This window comes from Notolabrus celidotus, chromosome 4 (genome assembly GCF_009762535.1).
Source record: "Notolabrus celidotus isolate fNotCel1 chromosome 4, fNotCel1.pri, whole genome shotgun sequence".
In the NCBI taxonomy this organism is placed as follows: Eukaryota; Metazoa; Chordata; class Actinopteri; order Labriformes; family Labridae; genus Notolabrus; species Notolabrus celidotus.
The window spans coordinates 15,124,999-15,150,210 of record NC_048275.1 but is presented as its reverse complement, the minus strand read 5'-3'; the positions used below and the strand labels follow the sequence as shown (position 1 = coordinate 15,150,210).

The 25,212-nt window shown below is 40.1% G+C and overlaps 1 protein-coding gene across 2 annotated transcripts in view; it reads right to left on the bottom strand.

Moving 5' to 3' along the window:
* add3b (adducin 3 (gamma) b) overlaps window positions 1–14,117 on the bottom strand; it is a 33,900-nt gene extending 19,783 nt beyond the window's left edge. Inside the window, exons 1-2 of one of the 2 annotated variants that reach the window (XM_034682384.1) lie at window positions 13,556–14,117; window positions 980–1,218 (exon numbers count right to left, since the gene is read on the bottom strand). In XM_034682384.1, coding sequence (XP_034538275.1) covers window positions 980–1,180 — 201 coding nt within the window. In that variant the 5' untranslated portion in view covers window positions 1,181–1,218; window positions 13,556–14,117. Of the gene's footprint in view, window positions 1–979; window positions 1,219–2,007; window positions 2,286–13,555 lie in introns of those variants that run through there. The other variant, XM_034682385.1, reaches the window with a different exon arrangement.
* Window positions 14,118–25,212: the final 11,095 nt, after the last annotated feature.

Below are 25,212 nucleotides of genomic sequence, written 5' to 3'. Positions count from 1 at the left end.
AGTCAAACTGTCATTGCAGAAGTAAAATGCAAACAAACTCTACTTCAGCAGTGAGCTGCTAATAAATGTGTCTGACAGAAACTACTATATACATGAAGTCTATCTTCGTCCTGATGGTTTTGTTTGCTTTTGTGGATCATACGGCAACATCAGGATTCATCCCAGTCTGTTTCATAACCAGCTACGTCTCCTCACAGAAGCTATGAACTATAAGAACTGTTGAGATCAGCAAGACGTGGAAACAGTTGGACACAAAATATGCTAAGGGGTGCAGGTAAACAAATAAGTCTTTAGGCGTTTTTCGACCTCAGGAACTTAACCCAGGAACTAGGGACTTTACCCCTGAACTACGTGAGTTTCGACCGGAGGAACCAGGGTCTAAATTCAGTTCAGGGGTAGTTAATCTCCCCCTGAAAAGCCCCTGCTTTGGGGTAATACTTTTCAAAGGTCCTGGGACTTTCGGCTGAACGTAACAGTGTTTGTGAAGTTTACACAGTTGTTGAAACACAGAGGGAGTTCCTGGGAATGCACACTAGTTTAGTTTTTTATTAAAATTTCAAAATATTATTTAATCCATTTTTTTTTTCTCCTTACGTCACTGGCCTGATTTGCACTATCTACCTGGGACTTCAGCCCGCGGTCGAAACGCAGACAACAATGGGGTCACAGGAACCTTTAAGTTCCGGGTAAAGTAGTTCTGGGGGGTAAAAGACCCCGAAACTCTTGGTCGAAATGCACCTTTTGATAGTTTTTCCTATTTTTTGGCTGCGACAATAGCATGAGCTTACCTGTATGTAATCAAATATCTGAAGTACAAGAGAGCGCATGAAATTTCCGACATAAAAACAAGCACAATACAGAATGCATTTCAGTCAGACTTTACTGACTGAAGGTATTCCTCTGTGGTTGTGCTTATTACTCACACACACTGAAAGCTTGTGTGTAGGAGTGCACTTATACGGAGCTGTGGGCAACATACCGGACTCTGTAGGATCTGGGTGACCCTCTTCTTCTGCTCCATCATATTGAAGTCCTGCCTCAGGTCGGGCGACATGTTCCTACTGCGGAGATACTCAGGGTCACTCTCATCCACGCGGTCAAAATAGCGCTCTTTGGAGTCGTTGCTGGACAGGGACAGGGTTAGGGACCCTGCTGTCTGTCTCACATCCACCAGACTCATGTTGTCACTGCACAAGCCTCCCACTCACCCTCTGGAATCTGTAAAGACAGGATAAAACATCAAGGCTTATTTCGCATTCAGGCTGTCAAGGCAACGGGTGTTTGAACAGAAAAGATAGAGCCGGGGTGCAATGGTGACTCATGTAATTAGAGGGATGGAACGAGGAGAACATTGTTATATGATTGATGCTGCTTTGTAAATACAGTGTTGATGTGCAGAAAGGGGTGAGTTAGTCAGAGCTGCTGCCACCATAATGGAGACATTTTTACATAAGTAAATGCATATCAATAACATTCCCAGTCCCAACGTCTTTCATTCTCATTGCATTTTCTGTCACTTAGTAGATAATAAAAGTTCACTCTGTCTTTGTTCTCAACACAGATGGAGGCCAACTAATAAAGTGTGACAAGAATGTAACAACAGCCGGAAGCAACAAAGCTTTGTCAACAAAGGTTGGCCTCATGCAAATCAGCTCATTTGAATAGCTGTTTACACCTTTGGTACTGCCGCCTTACCTGCATGTGGGGGTGGAGGGGTTCAGCAGGACACAGTGCTAGGACTATCTAACATTAGGCCTGGAGGAGGGTTACATTTTGTAACTTTAACAAACCAGATAAGGCTTTTTTAGGGCCAGCTTGTTATCCAAAGCACTGCTTGAAAAAAAAGGCATCGAATTACATCTTGAAACCATTTCTAACCACGAAAAGAAACGCGCGAGGGGGTATATAGCCGAGGCTGAACTCTAAAAGTCCCCTAAACAAACTCATTTGAGCACAAAGCCAACACAACCTCACGAGACAAAACTGGTACTGTAAGTTGAAATTTACCTGAAACAAAGTGTCCAGCTCGTGAATAAACTCCCCCCCCAGACGACAAGCTGTCGAGTTTCCCCCCCAGACAGAGGACTGGCTGCAGAAATGTAGATGAAAAAAAGCAAACCCAGTCGGATGTTATTCCCGTTCCGCATACATTTTATAAAAAGGGAAGAGAAAAGCTCGCAGGGCGCAACTTGATGCTGCTACAGTATCCAGACGGAGAAGACTGCCCGCTGCGAGTAAATAGTGTGGAGTTGAAGAAGAGTGAAGAGAGTGGCTGCATGGAGGAGGATGTGGGTGTGTTTGTGTGGGAAAAAGGAAAAGTGACCATGTGACTTCACTCATCCACCCACTAGGCCTTATGTATGCAGCGGGACAAAGGAATGGCCACTCAGGATCAGTTCAGCTTTTTTAGGCTCTTCTTTACAACCACACTGTAATATTCCAGTGGTGGACAGTAGTAGAGTAAAAGTACTTGTACTTAAAGGTGACATATTATGCTCTTTTTTATCAAAATATATTGGTCTAAGAGGTCCCCAAAACATGTCTTTAAAGTTTATTGCTCAAAAAAACACTTTGAAATCAGATTTTGGCATGCTTGTAAAACCCTCTTTTTCAGCCCTGCTCAGAACAGGCTGTTTTCTCTCTGACCACGCCCCCTCAGGAAGTGGATGTGGCCTCGGCTCTACAGCAGTTGATCTAATGTTTACATGTTGGCTGCTAACAGACCCGCGTTACTTCAACCCTCTGAATTTGATCCAGAATCTGATCCTGACGGAGAGGCGCCTGCAGCAGGACCTTTCTGAACGATTGGTCACAGATTCTGTGTTTCTTGTTGTTTTATTTGTCACTATGTTGATGTGTGTCTTGGTACACAGCTACAAACATGTAGCTATGTGGCTATGCTAACTAGAGCTAGCACTTTTCCATGAAAAATCATCCACTAGATGTTCAAATCTGCAGACGTGGGGAGTAAAACCGACCTTTGTGTTTATTAAGACAGCCTACAACTAGCATGCCTCCCTCCTAAGCTCCTTGTTACCACACGTGTGCAGGTAATGAAAAACAGAGGAGGGGTTGAGTTGTATTTTATACAGTCTATGGGCTGAACAAGCTCCGAGCTCTGACTTCCGTTACAGACTGGATGTCGTTGTGACGTATGAAAAACACGGAAAACTGAAACGGCTCGTTTCAGCACACATTTACAGAAAGGTGGAGAAATCAGAACAGGGGCAGAATGGATTTTTTTTCATTTTCCGGGGGTTTGTAGACATGCCAAGGACACATATTTCAGGTAGAGAATCATTAAAAAGTCGATTTTGCATGATATGTCAAAAATGTTAAGTACATTTTTTGAGTATCTGTACTTGAGTATTATTTTTATGGGGGATACTTATTACTTTTACTCCACTACATTTAGAACAGTGGTTCTCAAAGTGGGGTCCGCGTACCATAGCGTGGGGTTCCGTGAAATAATTAAAATACATTTCTTAAAAATTATAAAATTGTGCTGTGTCATTAAAAACAGCATATATATCATTGTTATGATACCATTTAGTGGCTCGAAGGGATATGCCACTCTTGCTGCTGTTAATTTTCTGAAAGCTTTTAAGATCAGTTACTTGAAAAGTATAACCGCTGTAATGTTGAGTCCACAAGGCATGAAATGACCCTCTGTTTTAAAGTATACAAGTGGTGTTTACATGATTCAAATTGAAGTGTTATCTGTTTATCAATATGGAACAGGTCTGAAGTATTTAGATTGATACGTTTTACAATACAAATAGTTCAAAGGGCATCTAAGAGTGCAAATGGTAATAAGCATGTGCTTAATCTATGTTACAATTATGAGGGGGTCCTTGGAAAAAGTTCTCACCTGTAAGGGGTCCCTGGCTCCAAAAAGTTTGAGAACCCCTGATTTAGAAGACAATTATTGTACTTTTTTACTCGCTACGTTTCTATCAGTGCTCTAGTTACTTACTACTTTAGCTTTGAAGTCAGCTCATGACTTTACTTCTCTTTTCTGAAATCTGATCCCTTAGACAGTAAAATGTGTTTTTGTAGTTCTGTTTGTCTCAGTGGTTTAGACATACCTGTATATCGTGCGTCTCCATGGTTGAACGTGGAGCAAACAGAGAGCAAATTTCACTCAGATCAGGCAGTTCATTTAGAGGTGGTAATGTTGGCTATAACTCTCCACCTGAGCACCCATGGCCATTTCTTCAGCCCGTGTTAGAGGTTTTTGAAATGAAGAATGATATGTATCTTTTGAAATGTTCTCCCTGTTTCCCACTCTGCCCAAACGTACAAAACTTCACTGTCCAACCTGAGAAAGCGTGTTGGGCTATGTAACATTTGTTTCATTCCAGATGAACTTTTGAAACTAATTTGTCTGTGCTTGGAGTAACTTAGTTCCTGTTTTTATTATATGGTATAGTTTTTAGAGATTTCAAGTAATGGTTTAGATAAACATAATGTAACCAAATGTACTCCTATGTAGTCTTGACTGCACTTAAAATACAATGTTTTGAGATTTTTTAAGAAGTACTTTGAATACTTAAGTATTTTTAAAAGCAAGTACTCCAGGATTTTAACTCAAGTAATAATTTGACAGAGCAACTTTCACTTGTTTTGGAGTAATATTTGTTATGGAGTATCTTTACTTTGACTTAAGTAATGAAGCTGTGTACTTTGTCCACCACTGTAATATTCCCACACAAGCTCGTAGAATAGCACCCTCATTTCAATAGCACTCTATTCCTAACATCCCAGAAGGAACTTGTTAGCGTCGCTGTAGTTCTTACAAAGAGTTTGAAGCAACTTCAGTGATTTTTTACTTGATTAATCTTTTTCCTTGTGTCTCAGTATGTGTGAGTCATTAACTCCTGCAGCTTTGTGTCACGAATATCTGGGGCTCCTGTGTTTCCACAGCCCCTCAGTGGAGGTTTAACATCAAAGCTATACGGCCCAGCTATACCAAAACAGAGGACTTCAAAGCGAGAAGTCAGTGCCTCCTACTGAAGAAGTTTTCCAAAATATCAGATGAACACAGAAAAGAATGAAACACAGATGCTCTCACGAGAAAGACAGACATTTCTAATCCCTTTATTAAAGCTGCTGTTGGTAGGAATGGTGTCAAAAACTTTAGTTTTTTCTGCTGGGTTTGGAGAAAAGGTCACAATACCCATTGGTACTCACTGGTATAGGAGTGATTTGAGACTATTGCAAAATCTCTGAGTTTTCCAATGCCTTTGTATAAAGTAATGTTATTATTCCCCTCGTTCCCATTATGACGGACCAATCGTAGTTAATCTCCAATCCTCCATCCTGATTGGTCGAGTGGCGGCCCCGCTACGTCGCCCTGATTGGCTGGGAAGCCACTACTTCCTCATAGAACGCACTAGACCACTACTACCTATTGGCGCTGACGAGCCGTGGGGCCGCCATCTTGGTCCGGTCACCCGCTCCACTCTGTGTAATCTGTTTGGCAGGCGCAATTCAGTGTCAGTGCATTTAATCAATCATAACTTGCTGAATACTAAACTGATTTTCATGCAGTTTTTTTTTTCTGCAAATGTCATACATGTAGGTATGATAGAGGACACATGGTTCGGCGTATTTTAATATTCATAGTGGGCTTAACAGTAATAGATGATCTGATATGTGATACATGTGATGTATGATAGGTATTTTGCAGCACATTGCTCTGACATCTTGAAGTCTCTGCTGCTTCAGTTTATGTTTACAGGTAGGATCATGGGTCGGATGACCGGACCAAGATGGCGGCCATATTTCTTGCGCCCCAGCAGCCAATGCAGCGTCTACTCTTTATATGTCTAAGCACACAACAATCTTTTGTGGGCGGGGTTACGGGAGCAGAGAGGGGAGGGGTAGTGTTGACATTCGAAATCTCTCTCCGAACTGATGTTTATATCACGACTACCAACAGCAGCTTTACCATCTCAGTATATTCCACATCCACTAAGAATACATATTGTTATCCCTTGTAAGTTTAAATAAATGTATTATATGCATCACACTGAAGTTGACCAGTTTTAAAATAAAAATGAGCATCTCTGAATCTGCTTGTCTTTCATTACATGACAGAGCACAAGTTAATCTAGTGACAATACAAAGATGATAACACTACTTAGTAGAGCATCACGCTAGGTGGCTTAAGAAAACACTGCTTCTCTTTGAGTGAATTAAATTGATTCTCTTGCTGTACATGGGAAATAAGCTCAAGATTAAAGCAAACACAAAGCTGTGCAGATTTATCCTGCTAAGAGAGCAGGGATTCTCCCTCTGTTTTCCCGCCACCTCTCAGTTCTTTTCTGCCTTGCTGGTCATCCTCTCCAGAGAGTTCTGCAGCAGTATTAAGATACATGCCATTTTAAGAGAATGCAACAGTGGAATTTTTCTCAGCAGACGGCCCCAGCCTAGCCAAAGAGTTATTACGCCTTTAATCACACACAATCGGACACGCTCACATAAGTATCTTGATTTTGGGAGTAAGAAAGAAGGATCGGATCACCTACTGATATAACAATTCCAGGAAACAAAGTGGAGTCTGAGAGGCGGAGCACATATGTGGATATATGGGTTGATGTAATGAAAAGCAGAACTTTCTCACTCTGGAGCTGTGTGACCCCCCTCAAACCCTGAAACCCTGCCTCCCCATTTCTGGCATAGTTCCCACCGAAACCACTCACACAAGCTGAAATGTCTGCACACACACACACATGCACACGCACACACACAACATCCTCCCACCCGCTTGCCCCAGCATTCTCGTTGACTATTTGAACTTTTCAGTAAGGGCAGTCTGTCTTGAAAGGACTGACCAAATGTCAGATGTTATTAGTTCATGTTTCATTCATACAGATTGATGCTGGGGGTATTGATGTCCACAGAAAAAGCACACCTTGTCTTGTTGCAACAAAACTCCCAATGCAGATAAGCAATTAAGTAATCTGTGAAATATGTGGAATGGTAAAATGGGCACTGTTATATCACTCTTTTTGGGGAAAATCCAAGAGGTATCAAAAAACAAATCCAATGCAAAAGCTTAATATGTTCTGTTGCGCCACTTTAACTGAACAAAGAATAAGAAAATAGGATGTATGAAAATCTATCAGATCATGAGGAACGCCTGCTGAACAACTTATTTCACCAGTTTCCTTGATATCACATCAATATGAGAGTATGCACTCTCTTAAAATTATCTTTTTCCCTTCGTCAACACTGGTGCATTCTCCTAAGATTTAAACACTTAAGTCAGTTGATAACCACAAGCTATGTTGTTGTGAAGAACAGCTCTCACAATGGATAGATTTTGTATTAATAAAACTCTGCAGCAGAACCAGAGATATTGTATTGTGTCAAAAATACTTATTTTCTCCTCCTAGCTTGTGTCTAGATAGTTCCCCTGGTTTGAAAAACTTTTATCCAAACCTCTTGTTTTTCCAGCCCACCAGCAGAAGGCAATAAGCCATCTTCTTGTCCTTAACCCTGCCAGGTTGTTTTGTGGCTTCAGCCATACCAAACTGCAACCATCTCATAATGTTAACCATGTGTTAAACACATTGTGAAACACTCACACTGAGCTTATTTTGGTCACGGTAAGGAAAACATCATGATTAGGTCGACAGTGAAACATTAAAGCTGTTAATGGTTTCAAATGAGACTTAAACCGTGGTAATAATCTAGCTGTTACATGCATCCACCCCATAGACTGTATAATTAATGGACGTAGTATCCGTGACGTCATCCATCTGTTTCTGAAGCGTTGTTTTGTAGCCAATCGCCGACGGGAGTTATATTGGACATGCTGAACTCAACTTAACTGCTGTTGAGCTAGTGTGAGGTAAAAAGGCGGGCTTTGAGCCTCCTCGCCAACAGCTACAGTGTTCTCGCCTGTCAATCAAGTCAGTCATGCCCTTAAATTCACCCCCCATACAGTGTGTGCCGATAGAGAAATGAGCTATTCAGACCAAAGCCATTTTTTGAACCAGGCTGTAAACATGTTTATTAATGCTTCAAAGATCGTCTTTTTTGAATGGGTGTGTATGTGGTTTCCAGTGTTTCTGCAGCCAGCCTCAAGTGGACGCTTGTTGAACTGCAGTTTATAACACTTCTGCATAGGTTTCATATTTTGAGACCAGAGTTTGCCGCTTGATCCACCCTAATGGACTCGATAGCTCTCTTCAGAATTTGATACAGAACAAGGCAAACCCAAAGTTGCCCTATCTTGGGTGACACTTTTCATAACCCACAATGCAATTCCAGATTCTGTATTTTTTATTCTTTTTCAACTGTTTGGCATCTGTCGAGTTCAAGTGGCAGACTTCTCGTATAAGTTTATACAACTTTTTGATTGTGACAGGCTTCATCTGTTTGTTTGTTTTTCTGAACAGTGAGAAGTTGTAGATTTATTGATCTTTGACTGACAAATGATATGACCTGTACTTTAAGAAGTGAGGAGGTCACTGAAGACTCATAGTTGGCGCTCTATGGGGGTGTGTATGGCATGTAAACTGTAAATAAGCACATATTTCTGAGTGTATTAATCAGTGAACAGCAGAATGTCTTAAAGCAGTTCATAATTTATTTTTAAATAACACAGGATTAATTACATAATAAAAAATAATGAACTCAGTCATTGGATACCCCAGTGATTTATTAGTGCTATTTAGAACTAAAAAGTTTACAGACTTCTGAAAGTGGGCCAGACAAATGCACACATAGCACCAAGTGGATCCTAAAGTGCCGGCTCCTACACGACCAATGAAATTTGATGGAATGTTTCATTACTCCCTACCTATGAAAAGCATTCACTAGAAGTACAGACACCATCAACTGAGACTTTGTGAATTGTTACACGTGTTAGATAACTGAGAAATCGCAGTTTGAGTTATTTTTCACATTTGACAAAATCTCCTTTAGAGCTTGAAGACAGACAGTTTTCAATGGGAAAAAAACTGAAGTTATTGTGTCAAATCAAAAAAGTTACCTTCTAAAATGTTGAATTCTATGTAGTTATTTCTCCATCAAATCAAATAAAGATTGACTGATTGATTATTTTAACTATAATTCTCATCAGTTCATATGATTAGTGTATTGAGCCTACTCAAGCACTCTGCTGTGCTGTTCTCTAAAAGCTCTATGCTAACCCTAAACAGCATTTTATTATGTAATGTCTCATTTTGATTTGTAGAAAGTCCTGGACTGCTTTAAGCTCAGGTTATGTATTTCAAGGTTTTATGTCTGATAATTTATTATACTACTTCTCTACAACAGAACAGCCTTTAGGTGATAATGTGTTGGTACATTGGCTTTGATAATAAGCATTACGTTAAATCAAGTCACCTCTGTGTCATCCCTCCTCTGAAATGTAGTTTGTGTCTTTCTCTGTAACCTGCAGAGTCTTCAATTCAAGATGACTGCAACAGTCTAGCCTGTACTCTCGGGTACCACAGATTTCACCTTCACACTGCAGAATAAGAATAATACCTGCTACAAGCTGCTTTCTCTTCCTTTTTCTTATGGGGATGATACAAAAAAAAAAAACACACAGCAAAAACACCTTCCTGCAGACCAAATCATCTTTAGGATGTATTGGGAGCAAACAGTACTGCTAACATTCAGTGCAACAGATTGTACATTTTATCATGATTCATCTGTAGGGGTAAAAAATAAAACAACTTTGTCTCACATCTTCTTCACCAACACTGTTACCATGGAAACCAGTACTTGTGCTGTCTCTTGTCTGAGGCTGAATTATTGGAGAAGAGTGTACAGTTGCCAGATATCGTCCACTTTTACAAACGAGGGTGTTATCTGCACAATGCGTGTAAAAGCAATAGAACTTTGACAGTTTATGGAAACACACGGAGGAGGATTTATCCAACAGTGGTTATTCCGCCTCCTTGACTGATTGTTCTGCTGGGTTTCTGGAGCACAGTCTAAAGGGTCGTTGTATTCCCTCATTAACCAAAGCCATTCTGCGTTGATGACCAACAAGATTGAAATTGTTTCCCCTCCAACTACAGACGTCTCTGACTTATTGTTCACAACCCCTTTCAGACTTTAGCCAGCCCACTCCCTGATAAATATTTATGATAATTATACTGTTTGCTATTTCTCTTTTCACAGCTTTACCTGACTTTTGACATTGAGTGCAAACTGAATCACCTCAATTGTTTTTGCTTCCTTGTTCAAGAATTAAAAATGTTAATTTTTCTGAATAATTTCAGCTCTAATTGTCCCAAAAGTGGTAAAAAATGATCTGCCCATAAACACCTGTCTGTGTTCATAAACAATAAAGCATTTAAAGTGCATTTTAAACTCATTCAAAGTATTCTCAAAGTTCGATGTTCTTGACCCTTTAGACACTAATCTTTGTGTTTCTCCATTTGTGTTTCTCCATTGACCTTGTCATGCATACATGAATTAATATTATACCGTTTTCCCTTATGGTGCACATAAATAGTGCTGCCTAAATTAGTTACTTTTGGATGATGAGATACTATACAATAAGATACTATATGATACAATATGGTATGGTTTGGTACGGTACGGTACGAATACCACATGATAGGATACAATAGGTTAGGATAGATATGATGCGGCGCAATGTGGTGCAGTATGGTACGGTACGAAATGCAACGCTACTATACGATACAATATAGTATGGTACGGTACGGATGCGACACGATAGGATACAATAGGATGAGACAGGATATGTTATGATACGGTGCGATAATGTACAGGACGATACTATATGATATTATATGATACGATACAATACGATATGTTAGGATACAATGTAATTTAACGTGACACAATACCGTACAATACAACATGAAACAACACAATACCACACGATAGGGTACAAAAGGATAGGATACAATACACTATGATACACTAGGTTATGATACAACATGTTAAATTTTTTATTCAAGATTAATTACTGGATTTCAATCGCCTAGAATCGGGATTTATCCAAGTGGCCACCTCCGGTCTCAAAATAAGAAACTCATGCAGAAGTGTTATAAACTGCAGTTTATCAAGCGTCCACTTGAGGCTGGCTGCAGAAACACCGGAAACCACAAACACACCAATTCAAAAAAGACTATCTTTGCAGCATTAATAAACATGTTTACAGCCTGGTTCCAAAAATGGCTTAGGTCTGAATAGCTAATTTCTCTATCGGCACACACTGTAAGGGGGTTGAATTTTTTTCTAACGGGACAGTTCAGAAGATATTAAGATTACGAGTTTTGCCTGACTGACAGGCGAGAACACTGTAGCTGTTGGCTAGGAGGCTCAAACCCCGCCTCTTTACCTCACATTAGCTCAACAGACATTAGCTAGGTTGAGTTCAGTACTTCCAATATGGCCCCTGTCGACAATTGGCTTCAATACAGCGCTTCAGAAACAGATGGGTGATGTCCTGGACACTACGTCCATTATTTATACAGTCTATGGATCTATCACTTTTTTAAACAAATTCCATTGTTTTGCATTTCAAAACAGTTTCCAAGTCCATATTAACACCACAAAGCATTCTTACCAGTGTCTTGATTCAGGAATCAAATCAAAGCAATTAAAAGTACTTTATGATCTTGATTTTTAGATGCATTATTTAAATAAATGCTGCACTGATACCATACCAGTGTGGTCTGAATCCATGACTTAAAGGTAGGAGACAGTTTTACATACCTGTATTGCATGAACCCTACAACCTCAAGAAACAGTCTTTAAATATTTTTGATTGATCTAGGCACGAATGACTGTCCACACTGTCAATAGTCTGGCTTCATGCCTAAATTATACTGCCTAAAATAAGGTATTGTGCATCTGTGAGTATGGCAGGTAGTATACTGATAACTTATTAGCCCCCAAAAATCACATGTTCAATGTCAAAGCTAGCAAAATATCTACAATCAGTGTTTTCTTTCACCTTAGTGTGTATATTTTAAGCCCTCAGAGGGATACTAGATAAGTCCAGGTTTCTGAACTTATACTGGAAAGGAAAAATAGTTGAAGTATTATATAAGATATATATTTCCAAGAGAGTTAAAGATGCCTGAGCATACCTGGATGTAGCTGCAACTCCTTGACATGGAGCAAGAGTTTCCCTGCTGTAGTTTTCTCGGAGTACTGTATCTTAAAACACACATTTGAACAAAGCCAGCCCCGCACACAAACCTTTGAATCAACTTGCGAGGAAAGGTTGAAGAGAGGAGCAGGGAACTCGCACTATAGAGTTCTTATTTCTGCTTCAAAACAATGCCATTGTTTTGATAACTTCACACAGAATATATCACTCAGCGACTTGCTAAATTTGGTCCTGTTACCCTCCCACAGCAGGGTGGGTGGCAACAATAGAGCTCACTTTGAACCTGGGACAATTTACATTGTTACAGTTGGATCTGTGCCTTCGCAGGATTTGGGTGTAGAGCCACATTGACACACACACACACACACACACACACACACACACACACACACACACACACACACACACACACACACACACACACTGCAGTGGGGTGGAAAGAGACAGAATTTGTTTACCTAAGTGGAGGAGCTGGATGTAGTCCTCACTGTGGTTGTTTTTGGATGGCCTCCATGTTGGAGATCTAGTGGTTTGTGAGTGGTTCACTCAAACTCAGGGCTGTGGTGGCGGTCTGGCTAACCGATCCCTTAAATGTTTTCACGTTGTAACCCACACTTTTGTAAAAGGAGGTGGTTATTTTCAATTTAATACTGCTGTAAAACTTCTGTAAACCACTAACCCTCATGTAAAAACCCTTACATTTACAACTTACTGACAAACATCCAAATGTAGTGTAATAAAATAATTCCATTTATTGTGAAGTTCATTAAGTGAGGAGCTGATGAAGTCATAAAACTTTATGCAACATCAAATTCACCATTTGAAAAGCGAATTAAATTCTGAACTGGAATGGCAACAGTCCATCGCACGGGTGAAAAAGATTTGGGTCAAGACCTGCCTTTGCAGTTTTATGGCTGTCTATAAATCACATCAGCAGGCACACATATTATGAAATCCTGTGCTTCTCCAGCCTCACATCTAAAGTCAACAAATGCTTGTTCAGGGTAATGTTACTACGGGGGGACATTAATTGAAAGCAGCTGTTTTAAGCCTCTGCAGCTGGAGCTCAGAGTGCAGCTGGAGTCAGACTAACTTAACAATGAAGATCTACTGCAATGGCAAATCTAGAAAATACTATAAAAGAAAAGGTCTGATGACGCCTTTTAGCATGATACTGTTTTCGAAACGCACTATCTTGATATTTAAAGGAAATCTTCACGTAATCAATAAAATTGAGCAAAGAACAGTTTTTCTTATGAACCACAAAGTGCCATTTATCTGTTTCATTGTGTTTATAAATAAACTCCCAAAGCTCTTAAGCCCACAGATCACAAAATTGCACCATGCTACATGACTAATTTGCTTTTATATACTCCTCAGCAGAAGCCTGCTACAAGGTACCAAAAGGTAAAAAAAAAAAAAAAGAGTATAACTTACAGTGCTGGTTGCTTTTTAAACTTATCTTGCAGAAGAATTCTTCCAGTTTTGACTTCAGACTCCCACAGTTCCACCACTTTCTAGCTGTTTACATTATCACTTTGAAGAGGGTCATCTGGTTTCCCAGAAGAGAGGGAACTGCTGCTTTGCCTCTGATCTTCTGAACTCCCCCGGCTCTTCTGTGACAGCGGCTGCCTATTCTCACAGGAAGGCAAGGAAACTTGTCAGAGGAGGCTCTGGAGTCCGAGCTTTCAGATGGGACTGGACTGGACTGGAAAAAGAAATGGGAGGGACAAACTCCCACCCACAACATTTATATATATGGGCTTATAAATCCTTCCTTTGCTTTTATCCTGGCCAATTTCCCTAAATCACATTTATATCAAAGCACTTCAAAAGCAGATATTTTTAAAGCTAATACTTCCATGTTTTATTAAGCATTAAAAACAACTCACAAATCTGTATCAAACCATAAAAGGAGGAACACTGCAGCAGACTCCTGCCAAGCATATTTTTCCTCTGCATATTGAGCGTGCTTCATGTTCTAAATTTTGCTGTCGAGGAGGACATTGCACACAGTGAATGCTTGCCCGCTATCACCTCCTCCCACATACTCACTCTTACAGTGAGCGAGTAGGATGTGCTGCTCTTCCTCTGTAATGCACCACCTGAATACACCAGGCATCTATAGGGGGAATGCTTTTGCACGAAGGTCTGCATACACGGTAAATGCATGCTATAGAAAGCACGTTTCCATATTGACTGAGCTTAGCAATGATTGCACAATCATGACAAATGGTCTTACAGTAAATGTTGGAGGCAGCAAAGCATGCGTGGGTGGGTCAGGGGGTGCAGTATTGAAATAACAGCACACTTGTACTCCACAAAGAAACACTAAGATTGTAAAATATGATGCCCTAGTGTGTGGATGTGCCAGCAATTCTCTGCTGTGATATCTATAATAGGACATCTATAATATTTATGATCGCTACAAACACTGATATTAGCCATCTAATGAGAATCCATACGTCCAGGAGGAGAAGCTCACAGGAAACTTTCCACTCATGTTCTTATTTTTGTTGGCAGCTTCCGATGAGTTAAATTTAGACATTTTCTATTTTCCCACCCATAACGCTGTTGTTGTTTTCTTTGCACAGGCTGATAAAACACTCATTTCCTGAGCTCTCTGCAATCACTGAACCACACCCACAGGACGGCCCCAGTCAAAGAGCGCCACCCAGCAAGGTCAAGGGTCACGGTACGATGAAGACAAGTTATTAAAATAAACATCTAAACGGTGAGGCTCAGACACTTCCTCAATACTGGCATTACTGCGAGCATGACTCTGAGCAGTTATTGCATTTTCTGAGGTACCCACGCACACGATCACACACACACGATCACACACACACACACACACACACACACACACACACACACACACACACACACACACACACACACACACACACACATACACACACACACACACACACACACACACACAGATACACACATGGTTACACACACAGAAAGGGTGAGAGGGAGGACTGAGAAAGTTTCTAAAATGATGCCACATCTTGTAAAACTTGTCAAACTATCTCCCTGAACTACACTGCCATCTAGTGAGCACTCCGCAGATGTAATGACAGTAAACATGCCACCTCTCCTCCTGTGTCTTCCTCCTGTCACAAACAGTCTCGTGCCCTCTCCTTCATTTTGCTCTTGGACAGGCTGAACCAGCTATCTGGAAAATCAAGAAAATAAGAAGTTAGGGGCGACGGAGGCAGGGAACATCACTCTGTGGCTGGTAGCTTTGGGCTGTGAGGTTTTCGTGCTTCAGAATTTGGCAAAACAGGCTTTAATTTCACTACAGATGGGAGTGTCAGCCAGATACTTTGTGTTGATGTTGTGTTGATTTGCCAGGAAAAATGCAATCTAACTTCCCAGAGTGTTTGTTATTAGTTTTTGAGTTATTCAAGAGGCTGGATATTTTGCCATTTAGACATTTTAATTAGTGGAAAAGAAAAAGAAGGCCAAAAATAACAAAAAATGGCAATCCATCTCTTGCAGCAGTGTATAGAAATGTACAATTAATCTGTTGGATTGTCACATGCACTTATACAAAACTCAATACATTATCTCCTCCATATTTTGCACAAATATTCCAATGTGCTCTTTTTTCTGAGGAAATGTCCCTACGGACACTTTTCTTACCTCAAATCCTTTCAAGAAACCTTCCCCTGAATATCACATTCATGAGGTTTAAGCTTAAACATGGCTTCAATCTATGAAGGATCAACTCCAGGTCACATCCAAAAGCAGTGACATGATCACAAAAATTGGCTGCGGCAAAACAACACACTGCCCATGAGGGAGACATGTGAGGTACGCTGATAGAACAGATATGACAAAAAAAAACTCAGTTTTGTCTAATCTAGACTGTTATATAAGCTGAACGGGTGACCTTAAAATGCATAAGGAAGACTACTGAGCAGTGATGAGCTCAACTTTTCAAGGAGTTTTCAGATTGGGTTGCATTCATTTTTGGGGTTCTCAACTAGGTCTGTTACTTTTATTTGAATCCTACAAAGCATCATGTAAAATCAGACATTGTCCCTGTGCATTATGATGGAATACGTGTGTTTCAATGAGCTTTCTGTCACAAGAAGACATAATGCGAGAGACTTGAAAGAGCGATGAAACTAAAGAGGAGTCAAAATAAAAAAGCGCAAGTCAAGAGATTTTTTAGTTGAAGCTTCACAAAGGAAAGCATTTGTACTTCTGACTGTGACTTGTCAGAACCACTGGCATCAAACCTATGCATCACTTCAAAACATGTAACCTATCACACAGCTCTTTGAAAGGCGGATATGTGTAGTGCATCACCTTAATCTAGCAGTGGAAGGATGAGCGTGATCCGCAGGCAGTGGCAGACAGAGCGCGGGACAAATGAGCCGCCTCTTGTCAGGAAGAGACGTTGGAGTACAGAGTTGGGCTTTCTTTCTTAGCTGCCTCTAATGTTGGCAACAAGGCGAGCACGCAGCACCACTGTTTGACTCTGCTGCTTTTACTTATCACAGAGCCTAACAGTTTGTAAATAAATCAAAGCTTCTCTCTCTCGGGGCTAAAGAGCTACGGCCTTTGTGTTCAAGAGCCTTTGCAGCCTGCTGTTCTTGTCATTCATGCGCTCGACAAAAGGCGTTTGCTTTGGTCACTTACGCCACCAGCTCTTTCTGCAGAAACACACAGATCAGGATGAAAATGTTAATCAGAATCCCATCAATGACCGGCTGGATGGCTCTTGGCTCCACTAACCAGGGCTCAGTGCCTGCCCGGCTTGCCCCAAAGCAAGAGAGGGATAGCTCTGATCTTAAAGGCAAAAAGCCTCGACTGTGGTTTCACTTTATGTTGGAAGAAGTACAGGGTGCTGTCAGAGCAAATTCCCAAGTACTTGAACAGTCTGTCCCAGGCACAAAGCAATTAACTGTTGTTGTGGTTGTGATGGAGCCAAGTGGGATGCCATGCTTCCTTAATTATAGATAGATTTTGTTCTTTATTGATGTAATCAGAAGTGATGCCTCAAATTTTAGTCATTTTTGATAACTTGTGCTGTTTTTTCATATTAAGCCTCTCTATATCTAAAAAACTAGACAAAGTTTGTTCCCTTCTACAATGAGATGCATTACCTGTGTGCTTCAGGTAATTTGCTTGACAAGAGACAGCACTATGGCATTAATATTTGAAAGGCAGAGGACTCACACTTTAAATGACTCAAGATGGTCTAATGACTGTTGCAGATATGGAGTAATTTCATCTTGTAGCACCATAATAAATGCAAAAAAAGTGGCATTTTTTAGACAGTTATTCCTCTGTCATCCTAAATAATACTAATAAACCCAGACAGGTTCACTCAGGAGACACTTTCCAAACTCAAGAACTCTTTCCTTGCCCATCGTTGAATACCTAAACACTGCACAACAGATTCCCAGAGCCAGTAGCTTGAGCTGCCACAATATCTCCTGAGGTGACTCCAAACCTTAATTACAGCAGAAACAGAGGCATACATGGGTATCTGAGACACTGTCTCAGTGAGAACTGCGCTTCCTCGCAATCCCTGTAAGGCAATTACAGCTTCTGCAAGGAATCAAGAGGCAGTGGTTAAGAAAGGAAAGCAAATTCATTAAAATAAAAAGCATTAAAAGCATATCCCCTCCTGTGATCATCATTTTCTTGTTCTGAAGTTCTTTAAACCTGGCTGAGACACAAACTTTTCGAGGCATCAGACTGATCAGTATTTATAGGAGGGGGTATTTAAGACTGATGAAAAGCTCACCATTGATAACACCCAGCCACGGTATCCCTGTGGTGTCATTTATATGTTAAATTGTCAGCAGAATCAGGTGGTTGTATTCTATAGATGGATTTAGTGTTTCTTTTCTTTCCCCTCTTCTTTCACGTCTGATTTATTTTTCTAGGCATTGTATGTGTTGTAGTACCTTTTATTACAGCTAATCCTTTTACATTATTCTTTTATTCCTGTCTTCAAAACTGTGTGTGCCACACATAGAATTTTTGTCCAGGGCGGCCCTACTTGGGCACTGACTTAAGCAGGGGTGGCGCGCTGTTTGTGTGCACACATATAAAAAATATTAATTAACCCTTTCTTTCTATTTTATACACATACATTGAAGTATGATACATATTATATTATTTTATTACTGTCTCACTGAACACCCAGCTGCGCTAATTACTTGATTCTGATTGGTCAAAACCCCCATAATGCTAATTAAGTCACCACACACCAGGGACGACCACTAGAGATCAGACAACACACAGTTTCTACAAACTTCAGACATCACAACAATTTCAAAGTGACGGGCATGCTGGTTTAAAGAGTGACCCTTTAATCTGGCAACCTGTTGTAGCTGATTATTTAAGTGGTTGTCATGGTTACAACACAGTTGAAACTAGAAAAGAGTCCCAGTGATTGTGTCCTAGTTTATCTTTTGTTATCATGTCAACATGTACTTATCAGATATATGTCCTTTATGAAAAACTAAACAAAAGACGCATTTGGCTGAAAGTCAACAGATAACAGGGTCACCATTTACACCAGAACACCAGGGGCGTCTGTGGCTGCAGGCTATCCAATCTCGGTTCAATCAGACCTTGACTGCAGATAAATAATACCAGCTGCCAAAATCATGAACCCACATTTAGTTGAGTATAGTTCATGAAAATCTTTGGTATAAGCCTCAGTTATGACTAAATTAGAGCAGTAGGACAATAAGGACTCAATATGGAGAGGGTACCTATATTACAGTGTTTACTGCTGTTAATAAATATTTAAACAGTGTCTGTCCTGCTTGGCTGTTTCAATTAATCTGCACCCCTGCACCGCTTTTATTATATGCAATAAAGAGCTGCTCTTTTTTATGTCTTTGTCTTAAAAGACTGCATGTTTTTACAAAAAAGCAGCTTTACACATAATCACAGCTGAATGACCTGTAATGTTACAGATTTGTTTGTGTTAAGTAGTCATTTACATTTTGAAGGTAAGTAAGTTCAAGTTTGTAAATTTGAGCATGCCAAAGTCAACTTTTGTCACATAAAACCTAGTTTCCCAATAACAAAATAGTGGCTAGTCAAAATGCTGAGAGGCTAGTTACTCTGGAAAACCACGAGTCACAATAACTGGTGAGCAATATAGTCAACTTCAAGGCAAGCCCTGATTGTGTCATTTACCCTAGAACACCATTGCTGGGTGATTTTCATCCAAGCAAACACATTCACATGATTTTCATTATGTTGCGTTTGTCTGAGTGTCATGGGTCCCTGGGTAGCTTCAGCATCGTCTTTGACATCTTTAAAGGCATGGGTGTTTCCCTACTCCAACACCAGCTTTTTCCTACAGGCACATGTTCGGGTGATTTTCACCCTTTTTTTGTTTCTCTCTCCTGCAGCTGTTTGTGTCTCAAGGAGACTGTGTCTTCACCAGGGAAGGAAGTCTCAAATGTCTGAACACCAAGTTTCCAGTTTCATCATTTGTTGTTTCAGAAATTTTTGGTCCCGCATTCCAAATTTTCAGTATTTTTGGAACATTTTTATAGGGTCCCCCCATGATACATTTTTTTCATTTTGTTAGACATGGCACAGTTTAAAATAAAAGAACACTACTCTAATTTGTCATGTATTGTCATATTTTAATCTATTTTGATGACAAGTACTTTTCTGTTGCAACACTGTCCTCATGGTTGAATTCAAAATTAAGTCCCACCTCTGACATGGCAAATAGCCAATCATCGTTTTTGAATGCACCTGGGGTGGCCAACCAAATTTCAAGGGCGGTCTGTGCTGCCCCTCTGGCCACACTCCCGGCTGTAGCTGATGTTTTCTATATGTTTATTGTTTGTAGGCTTTCTTAAATCCTTCATTTGATTCCTGAACCTGCAAACATTCCCTCAGCATTCACAATCAAGCCTCCGTTTGCCTCAAATTCAGAGTTATAGATTAAACACAATAAAAGTGTAATGAAGGAATCCAGGCTCTGGAGCTTTGCCAAACTGTGATCAATATTCTTTGGCTTTAGGCCCACCTGTCAAGCTAATATCATGTAAATCCCTTGGTCCATTTTGGGATATCATGCAGAACCTAATAACTAAGAGCTGAAGACAAAACCTTGTTAGTGTAGGTAATATGAGAGCAGATTTGAGATAAATATTTAAAACCTTCTAAGAAACTTTCTGTATTTTGTAGGTCAGTGGACGGCTGCTGCCATTTGGTTTTAAACATAATTATTTTCTGGTTATTTCTTGTCGAATAACAAGGGAGTGTGTCATTAAAAGTTACTTTCACTGACTTTTAATGACTGAGATGATGATGAGGATGATCACTCCCCCGAGAGCAATAATACTTTGCTATGCCATGTAAGTTAGAGTTAGAGTTAGAGAGATACAAAAACTTTAAAGTGTAAAATGTTGAAGAGGAATTTAGTTTTTGGATGTGTTCAGTCAGTTTTCTCACACACAGCTTAATTTATTACCTTTTCGCGTCCCCGGGTTGCTGCTTTATTTGTTTGATCTTCCTGGGCTTTTCCAAAGGAACAAACAAATATGTGATGTGAAATACCACGCTGTGTTATTCACAATACACGTCTGGTCATTTGAATTCATATCAAAGAGATCAAAACTTCTTCTGTCAATAGAAACAGATTACTTTAGACTATTTGAAGCACAGTGTCCCCTAAACACCTGCCATATTCTCAAATTAGATGTTCCTGCAGAGGTAATTATAAGAAAACCTTTCTGCATTTGTCCTATAGTTATTTTCTCTCTAGGATCCTTGAGGAGAGTGTTCAGACCATTCAGCTATAAGAATGCATCCCCAACACCCATCAAACTTACCCTGAACTTGATCCCGGGGAGACCCTTGATGGTATAATCATTGAATACTTGAGATTTTTTCAATATGCTGGAGACATAATGAAGCAGAACTCTTCAGCTCTGAGTTGCATCAAGTGAAAGGAGCAAGGACGTAATTTTCTTATCGAGCCTTTATGTAATGGTGTCCTTTGTCGGCCCTCATCAGACTGCTACTTATTCAAGGAGCTATGGCAACATTTTTCAATGTTGTGCATCAAGGGAGGACAACAAACAGTTTAGAAAATAGACTGTTAGAGCTGACTCTCCTTACGAGACATATTTTGCCTCATGTTTCTAATTTAACAAGATTAAGAGTCTATGGTGGTGCTGTTAGACTACTCACACACAGTGTTTTGAGCTAAACTCTAATACCTGCATGCTTACATACAGCTGTTAGCTGGTCTTAGTTTTCAAATATCTTTAACTTAAATCTTTACATTTCTTACAAGAATTTACTGTTCCCTTTTTTTCTGACTTTTTTATGCCTTAGTTGAGAGGATGGATAGTAGATACAGGGAACCAGGAAAAGAGATGACAATTTGCAAAGGGCCACAGGTTGGACTTGAACCGAGCCCCCTTCCAGAACTATAGCCTAAATATTACACATTAAACAAAAGACAAAATCAGCTCCTCATTTTGACCCTCTTTTTTTATCACACTCTTCTCAATACAGCTTCACAATATGAGCTGCTGTTTTAGTTTAAAGGTGAATTTGTGATCAGTTCTATCTTTATTCATTATACCACACTTCATCAACATTAAAATGAGATTTTAACCGACTGATTCCCCGAAAGCATATCAATCACAACATGACTAAAAAGATGTAAGTGACTTATAAATATGCAGATTTCTAGCAGTGCATTAAATAAGCAGCAATTTCCTACATTTTCTTTTGTGATGAGTTGGATCAATACTTCAACTTTAGAACACCTGGAACTTCTGGTTTGTGCCGTTTTTGGCACCCCCTGTGGACAAAACGGTCCCTCTAATGCTGATTCTGTCCTGTACATATGAGAGCAGTGTTTTCTTTTCAATCTCAACCAAGCGACAACCTCCGGTCTCAAAAATATGAGTCCAATGCGGAAGTGCTAAAAACTGCAGTTCATCAAGGATCCGCTTGAGGCTGGCTCAGGAAGTACCAGAAGTCACATACACATGAATGGGGAAAAAGCCGATCTTTACAGCAGAAATAAACATGTTTACAGCCTAGTACAAAAGACGAGTGTAGTCTGGATTGCTCATTTCTCGATTGGCTCACACTGTATGGGGGGTGAATTTTTTTCTAACGTGGCAATTTTGAAGATATTGAGATTACGAGTCTTCCAATGAGAGGCACTGCTTACTGCGGGAACACTGGAGCTGTTGGCTAGGAGGCTCATACGCCGCCTCTTTACGTCACACTGGCTCGACAGCAGCAATATGGCTGCCGCCGATGATTAGCCTCAAAACAGCTCTTCAGAAACAGAAGGCTGACGTCAGGGATCCTATTTCCATGTTTTATACAGTATATCTCACCCTACTATATCTTCAAAGTCAAATGTATCGATCTTTGTGATGGAAGATGTACAGAAAGGCTGTTTCAACAGCATGGAGTTATAGACTACAACTGCTGTCTACCCCCCACCAAGGGTTTCATATCAGATCAAAGCATCAGTCTTAGTTTCAGTCTGTATTAATCTAATAAAAAAAAAAATGTATTGGGTATAATGCTTACTGGGTTTACAATCTTGGTAAAGAGTTCTAACTGCACTCTTACAAAAGTTCAAGCTTAGACTGAGTATACAAGTAAAGTGCACCGCTATGTAAGATGTATTCTGAATTTTGGGCTCTCCCAGATGAAAAAACAATGTCCCTTTTCTGTGCAGCTGTGTAGCTCTTTCTGTTTTTGCCATGTGGAGTTTGCATTGCTAGAAACCAGTACAGTAGTTAGGCTCAGCCTATAGGTAGCTCTGATAGTTGTGAGGGACCAACCCACTGCTTGTAACCAATTTGCCTGGATTTGCTTCACAGGCCTCCGCTGGTCACTTGTTGTCTTATACTGAGGAGTCTTTCAGTCAAGCCAGCACTCCACAAATAAATACCATTGTTTCCTTTAAATGCATAACTGTACTATAATGAGGGAGAAAAGTGGTTGAAAAGTGGCGCCACAGGCCTGATGTGCATCACTATGTATTCCAGCAGGCTGTGCGCAGAGCTGCTTATTATACACAATGAACCATCTTCAATCATGTCAGGTCGCATGCAGTGGGTGATGGGGGCGGCTGCATTGACTGTGCATGTCTGTAACAAAGCTAACTTTAGCCTTGGGTGAATATATATCGTGAAATCTCTCTCTGCATTGCGTACTGGTATATCAGTTCCACAGGTAGGACACAGCCCACTTGTTAGATGGAATGAAAGGTGTTAGAAGTTTTGCGGTAATCCCCTGAGGACCATGGATGCACAAATGTCTTCCCAATCCTTATTAAAGATTCAGAGATATCTTACTGGAAATTAATATACATGTGGGTGGTGCTACATACAAAAAAAGCCAGCGGCTCAATAGGGTCATTAGTATATCCTCTGGGCACCATGAATATTAAATTTTTTGACCAGCTATCAATACTTGTGAAGACATTTCACTCAAAGTGCAAGACCAAATTTCAGTGGAAGAGGGAAATGTTAATAATTCAGTAAGATAAAGCCTGTGGACATTGTTAATGTTAGTATTCAACGTCAAGGTAGCACTTTGAAGGTTCTTGAGACATTTCTGGACCAAACTGCGACCAGAAGACAGTCTCCGTTCCTGCCATTAGCATTGCAAAGAAACCATAATTACAGTCTTTGCAGGCCCTTCGTCAAAGTGGAAGTGGAAGTAAAGGTTGGTCATTTTAAGTTGAGTGCTGCTCTCTTCTTCTCTCCTCTCCAGGATGCTCATGCTCTGATCAAAAAGAGCTCAACTGGTAGAGAGGAGGTGCAAGCAGGCTTCTGTAATCCAATTCACACTGACTTTTGTACTGCTGTTGCCTATGCAACTTTAAAAAGATGAAAGAGGAGAGGGAGTCACATAGTTTTAGGACAGGGAAAAAGGACCATCAATGCAGAATGCAGCAAAAAGTCTTCTGAGTTCAAACTTCACTTAACTTTGGCCACAGCTGACACTTTAGATTCTCAGATACAATTCATCTCTGGCAACACGGGGCTGCACACACTCGAGAGGAAATAAAAGAAAAGGCTTAATGATTTTTTTTTCTTATGTTGAAGGGATTGTTAAACCAAGTGTGAAAATGTTCAATACCAATATTCTGTAGTTTTCCATTATTTATAAAGAATTGTTGATGCAGCAAAATTTTTCACAATGTAAAAGAGTAGATTTTTGACAAGCGAGGAAGAACTGGACATGAGGTTATTTTTACCCTAAAAGAAGTGTAGTCTGACATTTTTACCCAGCATAAAGTTTGAGTCAAAATATATGGATGCATTATCAGACAATGTTCAATCATCTGTCAGAAACCTCCTCCTGCCCTCTGGGATGTTGGCATCATATTCTTGTACATCAGTATTTTAGGTATTTCATTTCAAGACAACAACAGCATAATAAGATGTTTTTTAGATCACTGGGATCAGTGTTCAGAGCCATGCAAGCTTCCCTCTTCCAGTCTGAGCTGATAAGACTTCTTTCTTATATATGCTTTCAATTTTCAGCATTTCAACACGTAATGAAATCCTGTCATGGTGGTGCGCACTGCTGGGAAAGTCAGGTCATGTATGCATGACTGTCATGGATATTTTCTATCTGGATTGTGACAGTTTAGACAATCTCTGGAAATATGTATATGCTATTTATCATAGTTGGATCCACAAAAAGCTCAAACTATACATTATACAGTTTTTTAAAATGTAAATGCACACCCTCTGGTGTTGTGCAGGGCCCTCAGGTCTCTTCAAAAGACTCAATCAGACAGCATCAGCTTGTTCGCAAACACTGCTCCTAAGGTCCTTACAAGAGCAGCACATCCCTCCAGTTCTCAAATCTTTGCACTGTCAAAGAATGAATTTTAAAAATGCTGCTGTTTGTTTTGTTTTTATAGCACTGGATGGTTCAGGGCAAAAACATGCCTATCGGCTGCTATTTTATTAAACTACCAGATTTCTTAAGTTGTCTGGGGCATGTTTGCTGTTTTTCCCCGGAGTGAAATCAGAACACAGAGAGGCAGCTTTCAATTTTCATGCATCACAAAACCCTAGAAAACA